This window comes from Lipotes vexillifer, unplaced genomic scaffold, assembly GCF_000442215.2.
Source record: "Lipotes vexillifer unplaced genomic scaffold, Lipotes_vexillifer_v1.1 scaffold584, whole genome shotgun sequence".
In the NCBI taxonomy this organism is placed as follows: Eukaryota; Metazoa; Chordata; class Mammalia; order Artiodactyla; family Lipotidae; genus Lipotes; species Lipotes vexillifer.
The window spans coordinates 4,766,765-4,786,624 of NW_006783036.1; the positions used below are offsets into that span (position 1 = coordinate 4,766,765).

Genomic DNA, 19,860 nt, shown 5'->3' on the forward strand with positions numbered 1-19,860 from the left:
CATCTCTCAGATAGGGGCATCAAGGTGTGGCGGGGCAGGGCTGCAGTCACTTGTCCAAGCCACAGGCCTTCCCAGTATAAGGGACTGGTTATGAGCACAGACTTTAAAACCAGTCTGAGCTGGGCTCCAACCTTGGTTCTGCCCCTTCCTGGCTGTTCATCTTTGTGCAAGTTACTTAACCTCTCCGAGCCGTGATTTCCTCCCTGTAAATGGGGGCAGAGTGGGGTTCACAACTCCCTCGCAGTGATCTGGAAGGCTATGTGGGCTCAGTGAGCACAGGCAGCTCAGACCAGAGGCCACTGGGACCATCCTCCCACCAGGTCTCCACTTGTGGACAGCTTGAAGAGAGACTTACTTGGGTGCTTTGGGGCTGAAGCGATCTGGGTTGAAAGTCAGCGGGTCCTCAAAGTATGTGTCCATCCGCCCCATGACATAGGTGCTGAACTGCCGGGCAGAGTATCTGCTTGTCTCTGGCTCTGAGGATGGGTCCCCTCGCACCTCCCCAACCTGCTGCAGTCACCCAGTGGGGAGACTCGGAGCAGAGTACCCCCTCCCGCACTCCCCACCCCTGCTCTACTCCACCCGCCCATCTCCCCACCCACACATCTCCCCACCCATCTCTCCACCCGGCCATCTCTCCACCTGCCCATCTGGACCAGTGCGGAATTCCACTGGCCCCTGAAAAGTCTCTAAGAGGAAGAAAGGGGGCAGCCCAATATGCTGCCAACCAGCTGGGCATGCTACATCATCCCATGCTTGACCTCACCCTATGGGGGGGAGCTGCAATTATCCCCATTTTACAGATGAGGAAACTAAGGCTCAGAGGTTCATGACTTGCCTGAAGTCACCTGGCAAGTAAGCGGCCAAAATGAGATGCAAACTCAGGGCTGCTGCGAGGCCATCCTTCTCTAGATTCCTGAGAGCTGTTGTTATTCAAAGTTTCTCTTCAGCACAAGGCTTAGCTTCAGCGGGGTGGGGGTGGGGGAGCCGCAGAGCCCCCACTAGCCTTTCACCTGCACACCTGGTGCCTCCTGATTGAAGTTGATCCTCCTTGCCCCGGCCCCCAGGGGCCATTCATGCCCCATAACTTGGGCCCCGGGTGCTGACCTTTGCACAAAGTGTCTCCCCAAGCCCGTGCTGCCCCTGGTTCTCTGTGTGAGAGTCCAGGGCATCCAGGGCTGGAGGGGGGGCCTGGAGCTGAGTGGGAGCATAAGACCAGGAGGGGTCTAAGGTCAGCAAAGGGCGCCTACTATGTGCCAGGGGTTTTTGCCAGACACGTGATGTACATTATCCTGTATTATCCTGTTGACTCAGGTACCATTATCCCCATCTTACAAGGATGGTACTGAGGCCTGGAGGTTCAGGGTCTTCCCTGAGATGGCCCAGCCAGCAGGGAGCGGGGCCGGGATTAGAGCCTGGGTCTGCCCACTCAGGGTCCATGGGATTGCACACGTGGGTTGAGAGTCAGCCCCAGGGCCTCGCCCTGCCAGATGTAAGGGCATTCTGAAGAGATGGTCGTTAAGGCAGGTGGTATTGGTGCAGGATGATTTAAAAAAAAAAAAAAAAAAGTACAGATACGGAATTCCCTGGCGGTCCAGTGGTTAGGCCTCCACGCTCTCACTGCCAGGGCCCCAGGTTCGATCCCTGGTCTTGGAACTAAAAGCCCACACCCTGCATGGTGTGGCCAAAAAAGAAAAAAAAAAAAAAAAAAAAAGTACAGATACGGAATTCCCTGGCGGTCCAGTGGTTAGGCCTCCACGCTCTCACTGCCAGGGCCCCAGGTTCGATCCCTGGTCTTGGAACTAAAAGCCCACACCCTGCATGGTGTGGCCAAAAAAGAAAAAAAAAAAAAAAAAAAAAAAAAAAAGAAGTACACATGGATGAAGCTTTGATACGTGCTAGAGAGGGCTTGGCAGAGCCCTGGGGAAGGGAGACAACAGGTGGGACTGGAGCACGTCTTTCTCCTCTGTAAAAATAAACAGTTTCTGTCTGGGGCTGAACTCCATCCCCCTAAAATTCATAAGTTGAAGTCCTAACTTCAGAATGTGACTGTATTTGGAGATAGGCTCTTTAAAGAGGTAATTCAGTTAAAATGAGGTCATCGGGGCCTCTAATCCAGTATGACCGGTGTTCTTACAAGAAGAGGAGATTAGGACACAGACACACACAGAGAAGATGCCAGGTAAGATGGAGGGAGAAGATAGCTGTCTGCAAGCCAAGGAGGGAGGCCTCAGAAGAAACCAACCTGCTGACACCTAAATCTTGAACTTCTGGCCTCCAGGACCGTGGGAAAATTAACTTTTGCTCTTAAGCTACTGTGTCCGTGATGCTTTGCAATAGTAGCCTCAGCAGACACAGACCCGTACCTCACACCATACGCAAAATCAATTTCAGATAGATAGGAGCTTAGCTTTCAAAAACAGTGTAAAATCGTTAATGTAAGTGAATATACTCTTCTGACTTCAAAGCAGGGAGGAATTTCTTAAACAAGACAAAACAAGATAACTCACCACTAAAAAATTTAAGAACGTCAGATCATTAAAAACAAAGACAAACCACGTATCTAGAGATGGCATTTGCAACACATCTACCTGATAAAAGATTAACATGTGAATTTGTAAAGACAGCTCTACATAATAATAAGAAAAGACAAACGACCCAAGAGAGGGAAATGAACAGACACCTCACAGAGGAGGAAAAACAGTGTAGGGCTGCCCAGCCTCACCAGTAGTTGGGAAAGTGCACATCAAGACCACAGCAAAATACTTTCCTTACACTTACTGAACTGGCAAAAAAATAAGAAATTGGGCCCTACTAAGTGGTGAGGCAGATGAGGAACAGACTCTCTCTTACACCGCAAGGGAGCGCCTGAACTGGCAAAGCCACTTTGGAAAATAATTCGTCCCTAGTTTATAAAGTTGATCAGTCATCTGTTCTACAACCCAGCCCTCCCACTCCTGGGCACACACCCAAAAAACACATTTGCACATTGCATCAGGACACAAGGACAGGAAAGCTGACAGCAGCAGCTGTGCTCATAATGGCAACAAACTGGGACCCTCTCAAATGCCTGTTGACCCCGGAATCAATGTGCAATAGTGCAACTCACATGGCAGAATATTACACAGCAGTGAAAATGGATGGCCTACAGCCGCACGTGGAAATCTACACTATCTTAATAGACATTGTACTGAGTTACAGAGCAAGTCCTAGGACACTTTACTGGGTGGGCGTGCACACACACGGAGGCGAGGGAATGGCAAGCACAAAATTCAGGAGAGTGACAGCTTTTGGAGGGAATCAGGAGAATGATGCGTACATAGGTGGTTACGTTCTAGTTTTGGGGGCAGGTGGTGGGTTTGGGGAGGTCATTGTGCATCAGTGGAGCCTGAATGAATGAATGAATGAATGAATGAGGAAACAGCCAGAGGAACAAAATGTAAAGGAGAATGGGGTGGGGGAGAAAGTCAACCTCGATGGGAGGAGGGGCCATGGAGAGAGAAGGAACTGGAGCAAATTTGGGCCAGCTCTGAAACTGGGCACATCCCATTCTGCCCCTTGCTGGCTTTGTGACCTCAGGAAAGTAACTTAACTTCTCTGAGCCTCAGCAGCCTCAGCTGTAAATGAGGCACCTCCCTTTTAGAATCATCCGCTGTAATCTTACACTGGACAGTGGGGTGAGGAGAGAAAATTCATCACGGGGTTAAGGTAGGACTCAAACAAGAATGCACGGGAGGCCAGGGAGGATAACGGGACCACGGACTTTGGAGGAGTCCCTGACCTCAGCGGACAGCCCCGAATTGACCAGCTGGGGGCAGGCAGGCAGGGCCCCCACGCACCAGGAGCGGGGTGTTGCCGGGGACTCGGACCCCATCGATCAAGGTCTCCTCCTCCAGCAGACGAAAGGTGCCCCACGCTGGCGGGTACAGCCTCAGCGACTCTTTGAGGACCTGCAGACACCACACGGGGAGATAACAAGAGACATCAGGAGACCCCATGGAAAGTGCCGGAAGCATGTCCCGAACGCATCTCTGCTCCATTTCACGGTGCTGACTGTGCACCCACGGCCGAACTGGGTCCCTGACCCCTGCAAGGTTAGCCTCTTCTGCGTGTCCAACCCCTCATGTGACAGAAGGAGAAACCAAGGCCCAGAGGAGGGGTTGTGCAAAGCCACAGTGCCAGAGACCAGACCAGACCAGAGACTAGAGCCAGGCCTCCCTCTACACCAGGGCTCCCACCATCCCAAGGACTCCGGCAGCTCGAGGAAGGCCTCCTCCTGTGCTGTGCTGGGGGTTGGAGGGGGGTTCTGCTGAGCCTGGCCCCCAGCTGGGAAGCCTAACGCTTGTGGAACCCAGGCCTAACTGGGTTTTACTAACTGGGCTGGTTTCCATACTGGAATCACCTGGGAAACCGTAGCCATGCTGGGTCCCTCCCCCAGCAACTCAGTATCATTGGTCTGGAGCAGCCTGGACATGGGCAGTTTTTTAACCTCCCAGGGGATTCTCAGGTGCAGCGACATTCAAGAACCCCTGTACTAAAGGGTTCAAGGAGGCAGCAGGCTGGTCGATGAATCGCCCACCTCTGCCCAGAAGCTTCTCCCCCATCCCCACACCTGGGACAGGTACTGCAGTCTCCCCAGGTCCTCGCAGTCAAGGTGCCTCTTGGAACCGATGACCTCGTCCACCTCGGCCTGCAGCCTGTCAGTCAGACAAAGACAAGTTCGTCTCCAAGGAGAGATGCCCCACGTTAGTTTTAAGAAGGGCGGGCTGGGAGGAAGCGTGAAGAGAGAGGCCTGGGGCTTCTCCGCTGCACACACTGCTCCCCAGCCTCCGTTCTTGAAGGAACCTCCCCGTCCAAACGCAGATGCCCGGGCAGCTGGGAACTACGTTCCAGGCCCTTAAAACATTCACCCGCTGTGTGTGCTGCTTGGAATCGGCTGTAGGAAACAAACCACCACAGAACAAGGTCTTTGCACAAAGATGCCTATTTCAGCCCGGTTCACAGCAGCTTAAAACAGCAGAAGGAGTGATTCAGGGATGCAGGTACAAGCCTTAGGACTTGCACCGTTAGAATAATATGCAGCCGTAAAGGTGGACCTGGACCACTTCCCACCCATGACGGGGTCTTCTGTCAAAAGACAGAAAATAACAAGTGCTGGTGAGGGTGTGGAGAAATCAGAGCCCTTGTGCATGGCGGGAGGGGATGTAAAGTGGTGCAGGTGCTGTGGAAAATGGTATGGAGGCTCCTCAAAGTGTTAAACACAGGGCTTCCCTGGTGGCGCAGTGGTTGAGGGTCCGCCTGCCGATGCAGGGGACACGGGTTCGGTGCCATGAATAAATAGATCAATGGGACAGAATGAAGAATCTAGAAATACACCTAAATAAATATAAAATTTATAATATGATATAAGATACATTTCCAATCAGTAGAGAAAATAGATTAAAAAATAAATGGAGTTATGTAAACAGGCCAGCCATTTGGGTGAAAAAGTTAAACTTTTACTAGACTCTTTACATCAAAATAAGGAACAGATGGATCAAAACTATAAGAAAATAATCAGGGCTTCCCTGGTGGTGCAGTGGTTGAGAGTCTGTCTGCCGATGCAGCAGACATGGGTTCGTGCCCCGGTCCGGGAAGATCCCACATGCCGCGGAGTGGCTGGAACCATGAGCCATGACCACTGAGCCTGTGTGTCCGGAACCTGTGCTCTGCAACAAGAAAGGCCACAACAGTGAGAGGCCCACGTACCGCAAAAAAAAAAAAAAAAAAAAAAAAAATGATAAACACAGAACTACCATGTGATGCAGCAATCCCACTTCTGGGTAGATGGGTCTCAAGTAGATATTTACACGCCGACGTTCACAGCAGCACTATTCACAATAGCCGAAAAGTGGAAGCAACCCAAGTGTCCACTGATGGATGAATGGATAAGCAAGATGCGGTCCATACATACAAGGGAATATCACTCAGACGGGAACAAAAGGGAACAAAAGGGAAGGGCACCCTGCCACTTGCTGCCACACGGGTGAACCTTGAGGACGTTATGCCAAGTGAAACAAGCCAAACAGAAAGGACAAACACACTATGATTCCACTCATATGAGGTCCCGACAGGAGTCAGATTTCTGGAGACAGGAGGTTGAATGGTGGTTGCCAGGGGCTGGAAGGAGGCAGGGAGTGAGGAGTTAGTGTTTAGCAGGGACAGTTTCCGTTTGGGATGCGGAAATGTTCTGGGGATGGATGGTGGTGAAGGATGGTGGTGATGGATCCACAACAGTGTGAATGTACTTAATGTCACTGAACCATACACTTGAAAATGGTTTAAATGGTCAATTTTATTATATATATGATATTATATATGATATGTATATGATATACATATATACACATAGACACAATTTAAATAAAAAAGAACTTGGGAAGAGGTTGCAAAACTGTGGGGCAATGTTGTGGTAATATACATGGCAAAATTCAGTAGTTAACCATGAACTGTCACTGGGTGGATGGGGGCATCACACGTGGATTTATAATTATAATCATTATTTTAACTTTTCTGCTTTTTTCCAAATTTTTAATAAATACTATTACGTATTTTTAAACACCAATAAGCTACAGTTGACCCTTGCACAACACAGGAGTTAGGGGCACCGACCCTCCGCACAGTCAAAAATCCAAGTACAACTTTACAGTTGGCCCTCCGTGTCCGTGGCTCCACATCCACGGATTCAACCAACTGCGGATCGTGTGGTGCTGTAGCAAATATTTAGTGGAAAAAATCCATGTGTAAGTGGACCCGCACGGTTCAAACCCTTGTCGTTCAAGGGTCAACGGTGTTACATTCTCAGGCAATCGTTCAGTCTGCCCTTTCCTGCTGGTGATGACAACCGTCCAACTCTGATGGACCCTTCCCCATGTCCACGGAGGACTCACCCCCAAGCCTGTCGGCGGCATTTGCAGAGCGCTCTTACATTTAGCTCAGCCCATCTGTGCAACAGTCCTTGAGGGACACTGTTTGTATTTAAGGAAACCAATGGCCCAGCTCAAATGCCATCTCCCCAGCAGTGCCCTCCTTTGTCTTGCCAGCTGCAGACAAGCGCTCCCTCAGCACTTTGCTTGGAATTCTGTTCAGTCCTCAGTGCCAGCCCCTGACCAGGCCCTGAGTACATCTTGGGAGGGAAACATCTTGCCCTCTTGGCGCTTCTGGTTTCATGACTGAAATAGACTCAAGGCAAACAGTCCCAGGAGAAAATGCATCTGTGAGCTGGGAGGAGGCTAGGAGGGGAAACAGAGTGGATGCTTCAGGGGTCTAAGAAGGCCTCTGAGGAGGGCAAATAGGAAGGCGGAGGAGGACGAGGGGGAATTCTCCGGGAGAAAAGCAGGAAGAGGAGCTTTTAGAAGTAGGAGCAGCATGTGCAAAGACCCTGGGGTGAAGGGAAGCAGGACACATTGGAGGGGGCTCAGCCGTGGGAGATGGGAGCAGGTGGTCCCCTAGGAACAAGACATCAGATAAACCCCTTCACCAGTGTCAAGGGGAACCCCCCCATCTCCCCTCCTCGTACCTCGCCAAGATCTCCGGCTGGCGCGACAGCTCCATCACCGTGAACGCCAGGTGATTGGCAGAGGTCTCGTGACCTGCAGGAAGGAGGAGAGAGGAGGCTCCGCACGGCCTACGGGGCTGCCGCTGGCCCAGCCGGCCTGGCCTCTGAGACCCCAAGCCCTGGTGGTAGCTCAAGCCCTCACTTCTCCCCCTTGGCTGAGCCAGACGCACAGATTCGAGGGAGACACCTGTCCACCTCCGCATTCCTGGTGCCGCCTATGTTGTCAAAGAAATGGCCTTCGCCCCGTGCATCTGTGTCTCACACCCTAAAAGCCCCTTGCTCCAACCACCCTTGTGCCTTGCCTGGCCTGGAGGGATATTCGTCACCATTCTGCAGAAGAGCAAGCTGAGGCTGAGAGGAATGTGTCCCTCTTAGGTCACACAGCAGGAGGGACAGAGCTAGGGCTCAAATGAAGCAAAGCTTTCAAGCCCAAAGCCCATGAAGCTGCGGGCACCAGCCCCTGAGGTCTGGAGAGGGTGCATCTTCTGTCACGGGGACCGACTCCCCAGGTGGAGAGGGCTGATTCTGGGTTCTGGCAGGATCTGGTCGAGTTGATAGCATCAACCCCACCCCCACCCCAGTTGGCCAGGGAGGGAACTGAGTTGCACCACTTTCCTCTAAAGGGGTAGGGGGCTTAACAGGTGGCAACCACTGCCAGCCAGGGGGCCCCAGGGGCTGCTCGAATGCAAGAGAAGGGCCTACTCCTTCCAGCAAGTAGGTGCTGGGAAGGAGGTCCAGCTGCTCCCAGGGCTGGAATGTGGGCAAGTCACGGCCAGGGGACCTCACAGGGGAGGCCGGGCAGGGGAATCAGAAGTGGCCGGAAGTCCCAGCCTGGCCCTGGCTCTGCATTGCCAGCAGTGACTCAGTTTCCTCAAAGGACAATGGGCGGAGAGACACAGCTGTCCTCTCCTCGGCCCCTTGCGGTAGGGGCACAGGGCTCGTGGTGGGCTGCGAGGGGGACCTGAGGGAAGTTATTAAACTCCACCTGGAAGGCTGGATGGACATCCCCATTTTACAGATGAGCAAACTGAGGCCCAGGCTACAGAGCCGGCCTATGGAAGAACCACATCCCGGACTCAGGCCCCTGGCTCACAGCATGAAGACCAGCAAGCCTTCATTCGGCAAGCACTTTATCACGCGTGGAGGACGGTGCCCTGAAGTCCTGCTCCAGCCCTACTGCTCCAGGTCTCCCGGGCTACCTGTGAATGTGACCCCCACCTGGAGGGCCCTCTTCTACGCCGTCCACATGGCAGACCCCCTCCCCCTTCGTGACCCTCTCGCAAGGGAGGCAGGCTTCCTTTTCTGAAAATCCACTGCCCAGCAAGGCAATTCTGTCTGTCTGTCCACCTCCACCATCAGACTATGAAATATCCCTCATCTTGTTCATCTCTGTCTTCCCTGTGCCTGGTCTTCCTTCATTTCATCCGATCTTTATGGGTACCTACGGAACTGGGCCCTGGGAATACACAGGTGAGCAAAACAACATAACCCCTGGCTCACCGAGCACGCAATCTGCTGGGGGAGACAGACCTTAGCGAATTACACCGATAAACATACGACTTAACACTGTGAGATGTGTGGGCAGAGAGGAGCTCGGGCGCCATGGAGAGCTTCTAACTGGGGCCTGATGAGTCTGGGCAATCCCTGAGGGCTTCCGTAAGGGATTGCTGAAGGGTGAGGAGAAGTTTTCCAGGTGAAGGACCACGCTCAAGAAATATTTGATGAGCAAATGAATAAAGTTGCTTAGCACGTCTTCTGGTGCTAGTGGACGGAAGGCCTCGGCATAAATTTTGAGTGAGGCAGAGACCTGAATTCAAGTGGCCGACCTCTCCTGAGCCCAAAAAGGCCGCTTCACAAATCCTCACAATCGCCAGCTCCAGAACCAGGTGGGAGGCCACCAAGACAGCCTCCTGGGCCTCGCCAAGCTAAGAGAGAGGGCGTCTCCAGCCCCCCAGCTCCACAGCAGAACTCTGCTCAGACTGTCTAAGAAAGTCTCTGAGCCAGGGTTTAAGCCATCCACGGTCCCCTTCACTCCTGCAAAGCCCTAAACCTTTGGTGGCAGCTGAAGCTACAAACCAGCAATGAAGAAGGTAACGAAGTTGTCCAGCAGAATCTCGTCGTCCTGGGCCCCCTCTTCAGCTGAAAGACAAGGCGAGTCTCAGAGCCCCAGGAGCAGATGCCACCTGCGCACTAAGAATCCTGGTCTTCTCCCCACTCCCCGCTCCCCTAGAGCCAGACAGAACCAGCTGGAGTCAACTGATGGGGGGCACCCCCGCTGCCCGGCCCTCCCAAGGCCCTCGAGGGAGCCCTGGCACCTTTGAGAATCTGTGTGAGGATGTCAGCAGGCACGTCCTCCCCCCTCTGCAGGGCCTCCCGGCGGCGCTGGACCCAGTCCTTGCCAACCTGACGCAGGAAACGCACGCTCTCCCGGACCTCGCGAAGCTGTTTCCACTTCCCTGGCATAAACTGAATGAGAGTTCCAGCTCAGCGTGGTGGACTGGACACACTTTCCCTCTCCCCTGTCCCCCCAACTCCAAAATGACTTCAGAAATCCACAGCGGCACCGGCAAGCTGGGAGGGTGGAAGAATGTGAGAACATTCTAGAAAAGATCAAGTAGCCAGGAGACTTTATCAGAATGGTGGGCTATGGGGAATTCTCTGGCGGTCCGGTGGTCAGGGCACTTTCACTGCCGGGACCCCGGGTTCGATCCCTGGTCTGGCAACTAAGATGCCGCAAGCCATGTGGCCTAAGCCCAAGCACTGGCTTCCCCTTCCTGCCCCAGATCCCTAGAAATGATGGGAAAGATGCCTTAAAATATCCACAGAGCACTGGAAAATAAGAAGGGATTCCTGAAGGATGGAGGCAATTAGGATCACATCGAAGGAGGAAACTTCAGCCAGAGGAAAGTAGAGTGAAATTAACTGCTGAAAAGGTGGGGTGGCATCAGGGGACTCTAAGCTCAGAGTCTGAAATCCCAGGGAACAGAAGGGGGCCCTGAGCATCTGTCTGGGAATCAACTCAAGTACTGTAGCCGAGCAGGACTCTATGGGGTCTTCCCAGAACAGACCCCACCCCCACCCCCATGTCCTCCGCCTGCCTCTTGTCTATAGAAAAACCTTAGCCTCCTAGGCCTTCCCCAAGTTCCAGAGAATGAATTTAATCAGAGAAGGGGTAAAATGCAGAAAGAAAGGAAAACAGTCCAGCAAGACAAAATAATAGTTTAACTATTAAACAAAGTCAAGGATATTTAGTTCCTCCTCAAGGGCTATAGGTAATATTCTGAGCCACGTCCTTTGAGCTGTTTTCCAGATACTGAAGCCCCCACCAGGTGGGAGAAGTTAACTGTATGCTGCACACCAGCACGTAGACCCCAGACTGGTTGGAACTAGAAGGTTGATGATGTTGACTCCCGATTACCTCACCACCAATTAATCAGAAGATTGTCCACAAGCTAATCACATACCCACACCCTCCCCCCACCCCAAACACACACCCCCGTCTTTAAAAACCTTTCCCTGAAAGCGTTCAGGGAGTTTGGGCCTTTTAAGCACTAGCTGCCTAGACTCCTTGCTTGGGGCCCTGCAATAAGTGTTGCACTTTCCCTCACCACAACCCAGTATCAATATATTGGCTTTACTGCGCATGGGCAAGCAGACCCAAGTTCGGTTTGGTAACAGGGCCACCTTTCCCCCTTCTTCTTCCTTCATGCCTGGAACAAGGAGGCGATAGCTGGATCTGCAGCAGCCATCTTATAACAATGGGGTGATGTGCTAGAGACAGTGGAACAGAAAGACAGAAAAATCCAGGAACATCTGACATTGTGGGGTCATCATTGCCATCCTGCTTCAGGATCATTTCATATGAGAGAAAGATTTACTCCTAATTTACTTAAACCACTTCGATTTTCAGCCTCTACTTTAGGGTATGTATGCAAATCCTAACTGATTTGGAAGTCACTTCAGACGTATCAGAACTCAAAACCCATTCTGAAAAAAATCACAGGAGGAAGTTCTCCAGCAAATGAGGACAAGACAAGCTACGACGGCAGGTACCTTTGCCAGAGTGTTTCGGGATGCACTGATGCCCTCCAGGATCAGTTTCACTTTCCGGGACAGAGGCTTCTGGGCACCCAGCAGCATGCTGGTCTCCATCCCAAAAGCTGCCTGGGGGAGAGAGAAGGGCAAGGTCATACGTGGGTGATGGGAGGACTGAAGACCCAGGGAAGAGCCTGAGCTAAGGGCTGTGTGCATCATGTCATTGACTCCTTACAACAACCCATGATAATCCTGAACCTGTGGGATGTGGTAGGATTAAGTGGCACATAGTAGCCACTCAACAAACCTTGGCTTCCTTCCTTGACAAGATGCATTTCCCCTGAAATGCAGCCTTCCTTGTGTGTCTATTTCACACCCAGTTTCCCAGTGAATTGTTGAATGGTGACGACTCTTCACTCACTGAGCCTGAACTCCATCCTTAACCTGGGCTGGGGGTTATCTGGGCCACTGCTGAGACAGCCAGGGTGAAAAGTCAAGCAATGCCCCATGGGGGGTGCTGAGGGGGGAGGTAGGCTTGGGCTGGGAGTCAGGCAGACCTGAGATCCAGTCCTAGTCCTGCCACTGACCAGCCAAAGGCCTGTCTCCGCATCTCTTTGTGTCCATTTCTAGAGAATGAGTTAGGTAGCTCCAACCTCACACTGTTGTTTTAAAAGTTCGAGGAGATAAAACAGATGACCCTCCCAGCCCAGAGAAGGGGCGGCTTATATGTGGAGAAGCGGGGAGAGGGGAGGGAAGCAAGCAGGGGAAGAGGGAGGGAAGAACTGCCCGCTGCCCGTGTGGCCCTCCCCATGCCCCACTCCACCATCCTCGCATCACCTTGGCCAGGATGTCCATGGTGGTGCAGGTCAGCATATCCTGCATGGACACTGGAGTCTGCCCATCCGCCTTGGCTTCCAGAATCTCCACCAGCTGCTCTGCTTTCTCATTGAATGTTTCCATCAAGCTAACCAAGGAGCTGAGGAAACAGCACAGACATCAGCGGCCACTGGGACCAGCCCAGGGCTGCGGACATCCTGTGCCCCCCTTTCTGAAGGGAGACCAGTGTGCAGAGTGGAGGTGGGGGCCCCTCCCAGCCTTTCTGGTCTCCCCTTAAGACCCAGCCCACAGGATGGGGCTGCAGTAATCAAACTAAGCCTTGGATTTCACCAGCCCCCTCCACTCGGGATGGCCACTGTGCCTTTACCCTTGCTTTAATGGTTTCATGGGTCCTCTGTTTGCCACTTGGCCCTTCAATTCTGACCCCAAGGAGACATGGCAATGTAGAAACTCCAGAAGACAGTGGGGAGGAAGGGAAGAAAGGCCTCTGGGGCCTCTTAGAGTCCATGAAGTTTCCCCTCCAACCTCTTGGTTGCACTGCCCACTCTCCTTCCCTGCCCTGCCTGGGGCCACCATCTGCAGCCTTTTGTTATCCCATTTCACTCTCTGTCCTTGAGCAATCATAGTGCCCAACCCTACACAGAAGTGAGTCCTCTGACCCAGATCTCCCAACCCACAGCGCCCCCGTCCTGGGACAGCTACCTGGCTTGTCTATCTGGCATACAGCTTAGAAAGAGGTATGGAAGGATGTGCTCCAAACTCACAAAAATGGTATACCTGAGGGAGTGGAAAGGGGGGAAATTGTCCCTTTGTATATTACATATTTCTGAGTTTTTACAAAGAGAAAGTGCTGCTTTTGAAATTAAAAGTCATTTTTAATGTTAGCAATCTGGGTAAAGGGTATAAGGGTGTTTTTTCTCCTATTCCTATTCTTGAAACTTATCTAGAAATTTGAAATTATTTCCAAATAAGAGGTTTTAAAAAACAGTAAAGAGAGCAAATTGGGGAAGAGAAAAAAAAAAAGAATACCTTTTTTAATTAGGAAAGGCTATCCACTCTTCACTGCTGATCAGCCAGCCCTGCTCTGTTTCCCAGCTCTAGCACAGGCCCCAGCATCTGTCTGGTCACTGCTGCTCCCACCCCATGCTGGCTGCATGTCTTGTTCTCTGTGGCCCAGGCATATAATGAAAGCACCACTCGAATCTGGTCACTTGCCCACCTAAAATGCTTTGAAGCACCCTGTTGTGAGGGAGGGTAAATCCTCACCTGGGCCCAGGAGGCTGTCTGCTCTTGTTCATCCCCACCTGCAGCACTGCTTTCCTGTTACAATGACCTGTTATCTTCTCCAAAGCCCGATGCTCCTTCCCTTCTCAGGGCCTTTGCACATGTTGTCCCCTCTGCCTGAGCTGTCTCCCCTCCCACCCTCCATCCCTATGCCTCATAACACCTTAACACCTGCCCTCTCTCCAGGTGGACACCCAAATGCCACATCCTCAGGGAAATGTCTCTTAAGCCTAAGTAGTCCCAATATATGCTCCCATAGTACCCTTGACTTTTTCTTCATAACACTTACATGGTTTGCAAGTATATATTTATTTTCAAGATTCTTTGTAGTTGTTTTTTTTTAAAAAAAATCACATTCAAATTGACTATTTGGATCCCATGCACTGGTTACCACACCAGTACTGAATCCCTTGCAGCTACTGCAGATACAAAATATTGGACTGGAATGTTAGCAGTACAGTAAAATCCCAACCCCTTGTCTTTTTTTTTTTTTTTTTTTTGCATTTTTAAAAATGTCTTTATTGGAGTACAATTGCTTTACAGTGGTGTGTTAGTTTCTGCTGTATAACAAAGTGAATCGGCTATACATATACATATATCCCCATATCCCCTTCTTCTTGCATCTCCCTCCCTCCCACCCTCCCTATCCCACCCCTCTAGGTGGTCACAAAGCACCGAGCTGATCTCCCCATGCGATGCGGCTGCTTCCCACTAACTATCTATTTTACATTTCCTTGTCTTTTATGGAATGATTGGGACCAAGGTTTTTCAGTAAAATTAATATCTAGAAAAGCAGAAACTGGCAGTTCATTATCACAATTTTATTAAAAGTATATAATGATATTCTTTGTGGATAATGGCTGGAGATGAAACTCACCAGTGGTTCCTATTTTTTTCCTCAGTGAATTCGGATTAACCAAGGGTCACTGACACTTTCATAAACAGAGGAATCTCCCAAAGCTTCTTTCATGCAACTTTGTGAATTTTGCATTTCCAGTAAAATAGTCATCTCTTAGCTGGCTACCTTATTATGAAACTAAAAAATAAAAATATGTGGTGATGGTTGCACAACAATGTGAATGTACTTAATACCACTGAACTGTACACCTAAAAATGGGCAAGATGGTACATTTCATATTATATGTATCTTACCAAAATTTCAATTTTTTTAAAATAAAAATGTGAAAGCACTTAATAAAATGTAAAGTGCAGTTCTAACGTGAGGTTCGGGTCAACCAAAACAGTGCTGCTGGTATCTATATCATGAGCACTATGGGCGGCCATCTGGTTAGAATCTATGCCCTCCCATAACCTCAAAGCTTCCTGAGGGTGGGACCACGTCACCTTGGTTGGCCTTCATAACCCTGGCACTTGGCAAAAGTATTCATTAAATAAATGCCTCTTTCTAGTCTATTCCTTTTATCATTCCTGGCAACTTTCCAGTAAGACCAAGACCATTCCATGCATTCATTCTATGGACATTCCTGGAGGGCTTGTGAAGTGCCTGGTGCCGTGCTGGGTGCAGGGGTCCAGGAACAGGGTACATCTTCTGCCTTCACGGACCCGAGGTCTAGTGAGGGAGGCAGATTGAATGAGAATCTTTGCAGTGGATGTGACAAGAGCCATCATGGAGACATGAACTCAATCTTGGAAGGTCAGGAAACAGTTCCCCAAAGCAGTGACATCTTAGCTGGGTATCAAAGGAGTCAGAGGAATTCCCTGGGGTAGCACAGAAGGCAGAGGGAATGGCAGCAACACAGGCAGAGATACCAGAAAGAGCCCAGCGTTTCCAGAAAGGTGGAGGTGAGAGGGTCCAAATGTTGGAGGGGTCTCAGGGGCAGACTAAGGGGGAGTGAGGTCTGACCTTCATCTTTCAGATCATAGGGAGCCACTGAAGGCTTCAGGACAGAGGAGAGATGTGGTCAGATCTGAGTTTCAGCAAGATCTCTCCAGGGCGTTGAGGTGGATGCATTGGAGGAGGGAGACAGGAGGCGGGGAGGCCAGGGAGGAGGCTGTGATGAAAGTCTAGGTGAAAATGTTTATATGGTTGACCACAGACTACATACAAAACAGTAACTTCACAGTGGAGAAGCCCGGAGGCTCCCTTAACCAAGGGAGCAGTTAACATCTCCAACAATGAGACGGATCAACACATGCTTCCAGATAACAATGCCCTAAGGAGGATACAACATTACTCCTGGGCCGTTCCCGCCAAAAAAGGCACAACCTGAGTGTAATTGAACAGAAATGGCAGACAAACAAAACTGAAGGATGTTCTATGAAATTGGCCTGTAATCTTAAGGTCAAGAAATTTAAGGAAAGACTAAAAACTGTTCTAGAATGAAGGAGGCTAAAGAGATATGGTAACTGGGACTTCCCTGGTAGCGCAGTGGTTAAGAATCCGCCTGCCAACGCAGGGGACGTGGGTTCGAGCCCTGGTCTGGGAAGATCCCACATGTCGTGGAGCAACTAAGCCCGTGGGCCATAACTACTGAGCCTGCTCTCTAGAGCCCACGAGCCACAACTACTGAGCCCATGCACCACAACTACTGAGCCTGCGCTCTAGAGCCCACAGGCCACAACTCTGAGCCCACATGCCACAACTACTGAAGCCCATGGGCTTAGAGACCGTGCTCTGCAGAAAGAGAAGACATCGCAATGAGAAGCCCACGCACCGCAGTGAAGATTAGCCCCCGCTCACCGCAACTACAGAAAAGCCTGCGCGCAGCAACGAACACCCAATGCAGTCAAAAATAAATGAATTAATTTAATTAAATTACTTAAAATAAATAAAATAAAGAGATACGGTAACTAAACCTGACACATGGACATGGATTGGATCCTAGACAAGAATAAAAAGAGCTGTCATTACACAAGTGACAAAATTTGAATGTGGATTATGGATTAGATAACAGTATTGGGTTAATGTTAAATGTCCTCATTTTGATAACTGAACTGCAGTCATGTAAAAGAATGTCCATGATCATAGGAAATACACACAGAAGCATTTAAGGGAAGACATTACAATGTCTCGAACTTACTCTCAAATAATTTAAAAAACATGCACTATGCAAAAATGTATATACATACACACACACAGAGAAAATTATAAATATATTTATATATACACATATATACACATAAAGAAGAAATGACAAAACATATGGTGATTTAAACGATAAACAATTAAGTGGATCTGGGTAAAAGATATACAGAAGTCCCTTAGACTATTCTGACAATTTTTCTGTAAATTTGAAATTATATCAAAATAAAAGATTATCTTCCTCAAAATGTTAAACATAGAATTACCATATGACCCAGCAATCCCATTACTATATACCCAAGAGAAATATATCCACCCAAAAATGTTGATAGCGTCCATCAACTGATGAATGGAAAATTAAATGTGGTATGTTCATACAACAGAATCTTATTTGGTAATAAAAAGGAATGAAGTTCTGATACATGCTATAATGTGGATGAGCCTTGAAAATATTATGCTAAGTGAAATAAACCACGCATAAAAGAAATGTTGTATGATTCCATTTATAAGACATGTATAGAATATGAAAATCCATAGAGACAGAAATTAAATTAGTGGTTGTCAGAAGCTGCAGGCATTGACAGGAAATAAGGAGTGACTGATTTGGGGGGTGATGAAAATGTTTTAAAATCAACCGTGGTGATGGTTGTACACGTTTGTGAATATACTGAAAACCATTGAACTGTACCTGTAAATGGGTGAATTGTATAGTATTTGAATTATATCTCATGAAAACAGCTATTTTAAAAATAAAATGTTACCAAAAAATGAAAACTATAATAAATGAAAAAGCCCAGACAAGGAGTGATAAAGTCCGAGCCAAGGGAGCTGCTGGGGGACAGGGACCCCACACCTCCAGGCATCGTGGTCATTCAGCTCCTGACGTTCACACACTACTCGGGGGCCTCTCAGACGCCCACCCCGCTGGCTGTCTTGGTCTCTCTTTGACCAGTGATGCCGTGGCCTTCCTCTCTCCCTTCAGCCTGGGTGAAGGTGAAGCCCCTTCCAGTGAAGACTCGCCCTTGCCAAGCCCACCCAGGCTGGCAGCCCAGCACCGCCTCTGAGCAACCAGCCATGACCCCAGGGCCTGTCTGCGGCCACACTCACCTCCGGCTGAAGGCCAGGTCCATGACCCTCCGCTGTTTGTGCCAGCGTTCATAGTCGCATTCGGACACTAAGCCTTGGCCAAACAGCCTGCGGAAGAGACAAACGCTTGATGTGAGAAACGGGGTGAAGGAATGAGAATGGACTGCCTGACGGGGTCGGGTCACCTTTTGGGGTGATGAAAATGTTCTAGAACCAGACAATGGTGATGGTTGCACCACATGGTGAATGTAACAATGCCACTGAATTGTAATGCCAATGTGGTTAAAACGGTGAATTTTATGTGATGTGAATTTTACCATAATACATACATACATACATAAGGGTAATTGTGTGCCCCAACCTCAGTGACCCCTGCATTCCCACCTGCCATCCGGAGGGGAAAGGGCGAGAAGGAAGGTGCTGGTGACAAGAGCGGTGACCACCACGGACGGCCCCTGTTGTGCGCTCGGCAGCCAGGGTATTGGGACTTAATGCTACATCCAACACTCTGGACCCTGTGAACCCTCCACTTGCAGCCAGAGGCTCTCCTGGCCTCGCCCCAGATCCCTCCTCACATCTTACCTCTCACCAAACACAGTCTGGATCGCGTGGTACATCTTGGAGTCCTTGTTGTACTTGGTTGACATCAGGAACTTCTAAACATCCCCAAAAAAACAACATGAGCTCGTGCACCCATGAGAGGCTGCAGAAGGCTCAGCGGTTTTCTTGTTTCTTATGAAACACACCTCCAAATAATCACCCTGAGCTGAGTGCCAGCTACGGCGTGAATGCTCAAATGAGTGATCTCGCCTACTCCCTCCGGAAGTCCTGTCTTTCAGGGATGAGGAAAGCGGGGCACAGAGCGGTGAAGTGATTTTTTTCCTGTGGTCACACAGTTGGGGACTGACACAGGGTGGCTTCCTCACTCTAATGCCCACACTCAGGAGCCCACACCACGCCACCTTCCAAAGTGGCAACAAGAAAAGGCCTGGGCTGCTCTGAAACCAGAGTGGGGAAGGGGAGAAGCCTGGTGGGAGGGCTTCTAGGACACAGGAGAGACACTCAGCACAGATTCAGTGTTGTTAGTGCCAACCCAGCCGTGGAAGTCAAGGAAGGCTTCCTGGAGGAAGGGTCCACTTCCTCACCAAGAGCAGGAGGGTAGCAACAGTAACATTAGCTAGCAGCTTTTGAGGCAGCACAGCCCAGGGGTTGACAGCTCAGGCTGTGGGTTTCACTGGCTTAAATCTGAATCTGGCTCAAATATTTCACTCCACCACTTGCCAACTCTACGACCCTGGGTGAGTTACTCACCTCCTCTGCCCCTGTTTCCTTATTTTACAAGATGGGATTCGGGAGAGTACCTGCCTGGTAGGGTTGCTGTGAAGAGAAAATTGTTTCTACGTGAAAAGTGCAGAGAATGGCACCTGGCACACAGCAGGTGCTCCATGAATGCCAAAGGCACACCAGCGCCCTAGAGCTCATTTAATACCCAATCAACCCTAAGACGTGGGTGGTATTTTTATGCTCATCATACGTCTAGGTGAAAAACGGAAGTTTAAAACTGGCCCAGGGTCACCACATGGTAAATGGTGGACATAGGATTTGAATCCAGGCAATTTGCTGCAGGGACGAGGGGAAAGAAGGCTGTGATACAGGCAGGAGAACCCCTGTCACATGGCGCATTCAGGCAGAGGAGTGGAGGTGTGGAGGTGGCGGAGGGGCAGCAGCAGGGGTGCTGGAGAGGCTGCCAGGCCAGACCCCCAAAGCCCTGTGGGATGCTTGGCTTTACCCTGTGGGCACTGGGACGCAGTAAGGTGACATCTCTGCTATCCATTAAACCCAGGGGCTGCTGGTGACTGTGGACTTAGCTCCTGGGAATCTAAGCCAAATTTTCAGCTCAAAGGAAACCCCAGAAATGTTGACTTCAGGTCACAAGCCACATCCCGGGGACCCCACCCCTACCCCAAAACTGTCATTT

At 50.2% G+C, this 19,860-nt stretch overlaps 1 protein-coding gene across 1 annotated transcript in view; it reads right to left on the reverse strand.

Annotated features, from left to right (window-relative positions):
* The window catches only part of CYP46A1 (cytochrome P450 family 46 subfamily A member 1), a 34,820-nt gene that overhangs the window by 1,988 nt on the left and 12,972 nt on the right, over positions 1 to 19,860 (reverse strand). Inside the window, exons 4-13 of the mRNA XM_007455644.1 lie at positions 18,465 to 18,538; positions 17,904 to 17,990; positions 12,470 to 12,608; positions 11,651 to 11,761; positions 9,913 to 10,063; positions 9,674 to 9,736; positions 7,559 to 7,631; positions 4,613 to 4,697; positions 3,840 to 3,950; positions 356 to 444 (exon numbers count right to left, since the gene is read on the reverse strand). Coding sequence (XP_007455706.1) covers positions 356 to 444; positions 3,840 to 3,950; positions 4,613 to 4,697; positions 7,559 to 7,631; positions 9,674 to 9,736; positions 9,913 to 10,063; positions 11,651 to 11,761; positions 12,470 to 12,608; positions 17,904 to 17,990; positions 18,465 to 18,538 — 983 coding nt within the window. The remainder of the gene's footprint in view (positions 1 to 355; positions 445 to 3,839; positions 3,951 to 4,612; positions 4,698 to 7,558; positions 7,632 to 9,673; positions 9,737 to 9,912; positions 10,064 to 11,650; positions 11,762 to 12,469; positions 12,609 to 17,903; positions 17,991 to 18,464; positions 18,539 to 19,860) is intronic.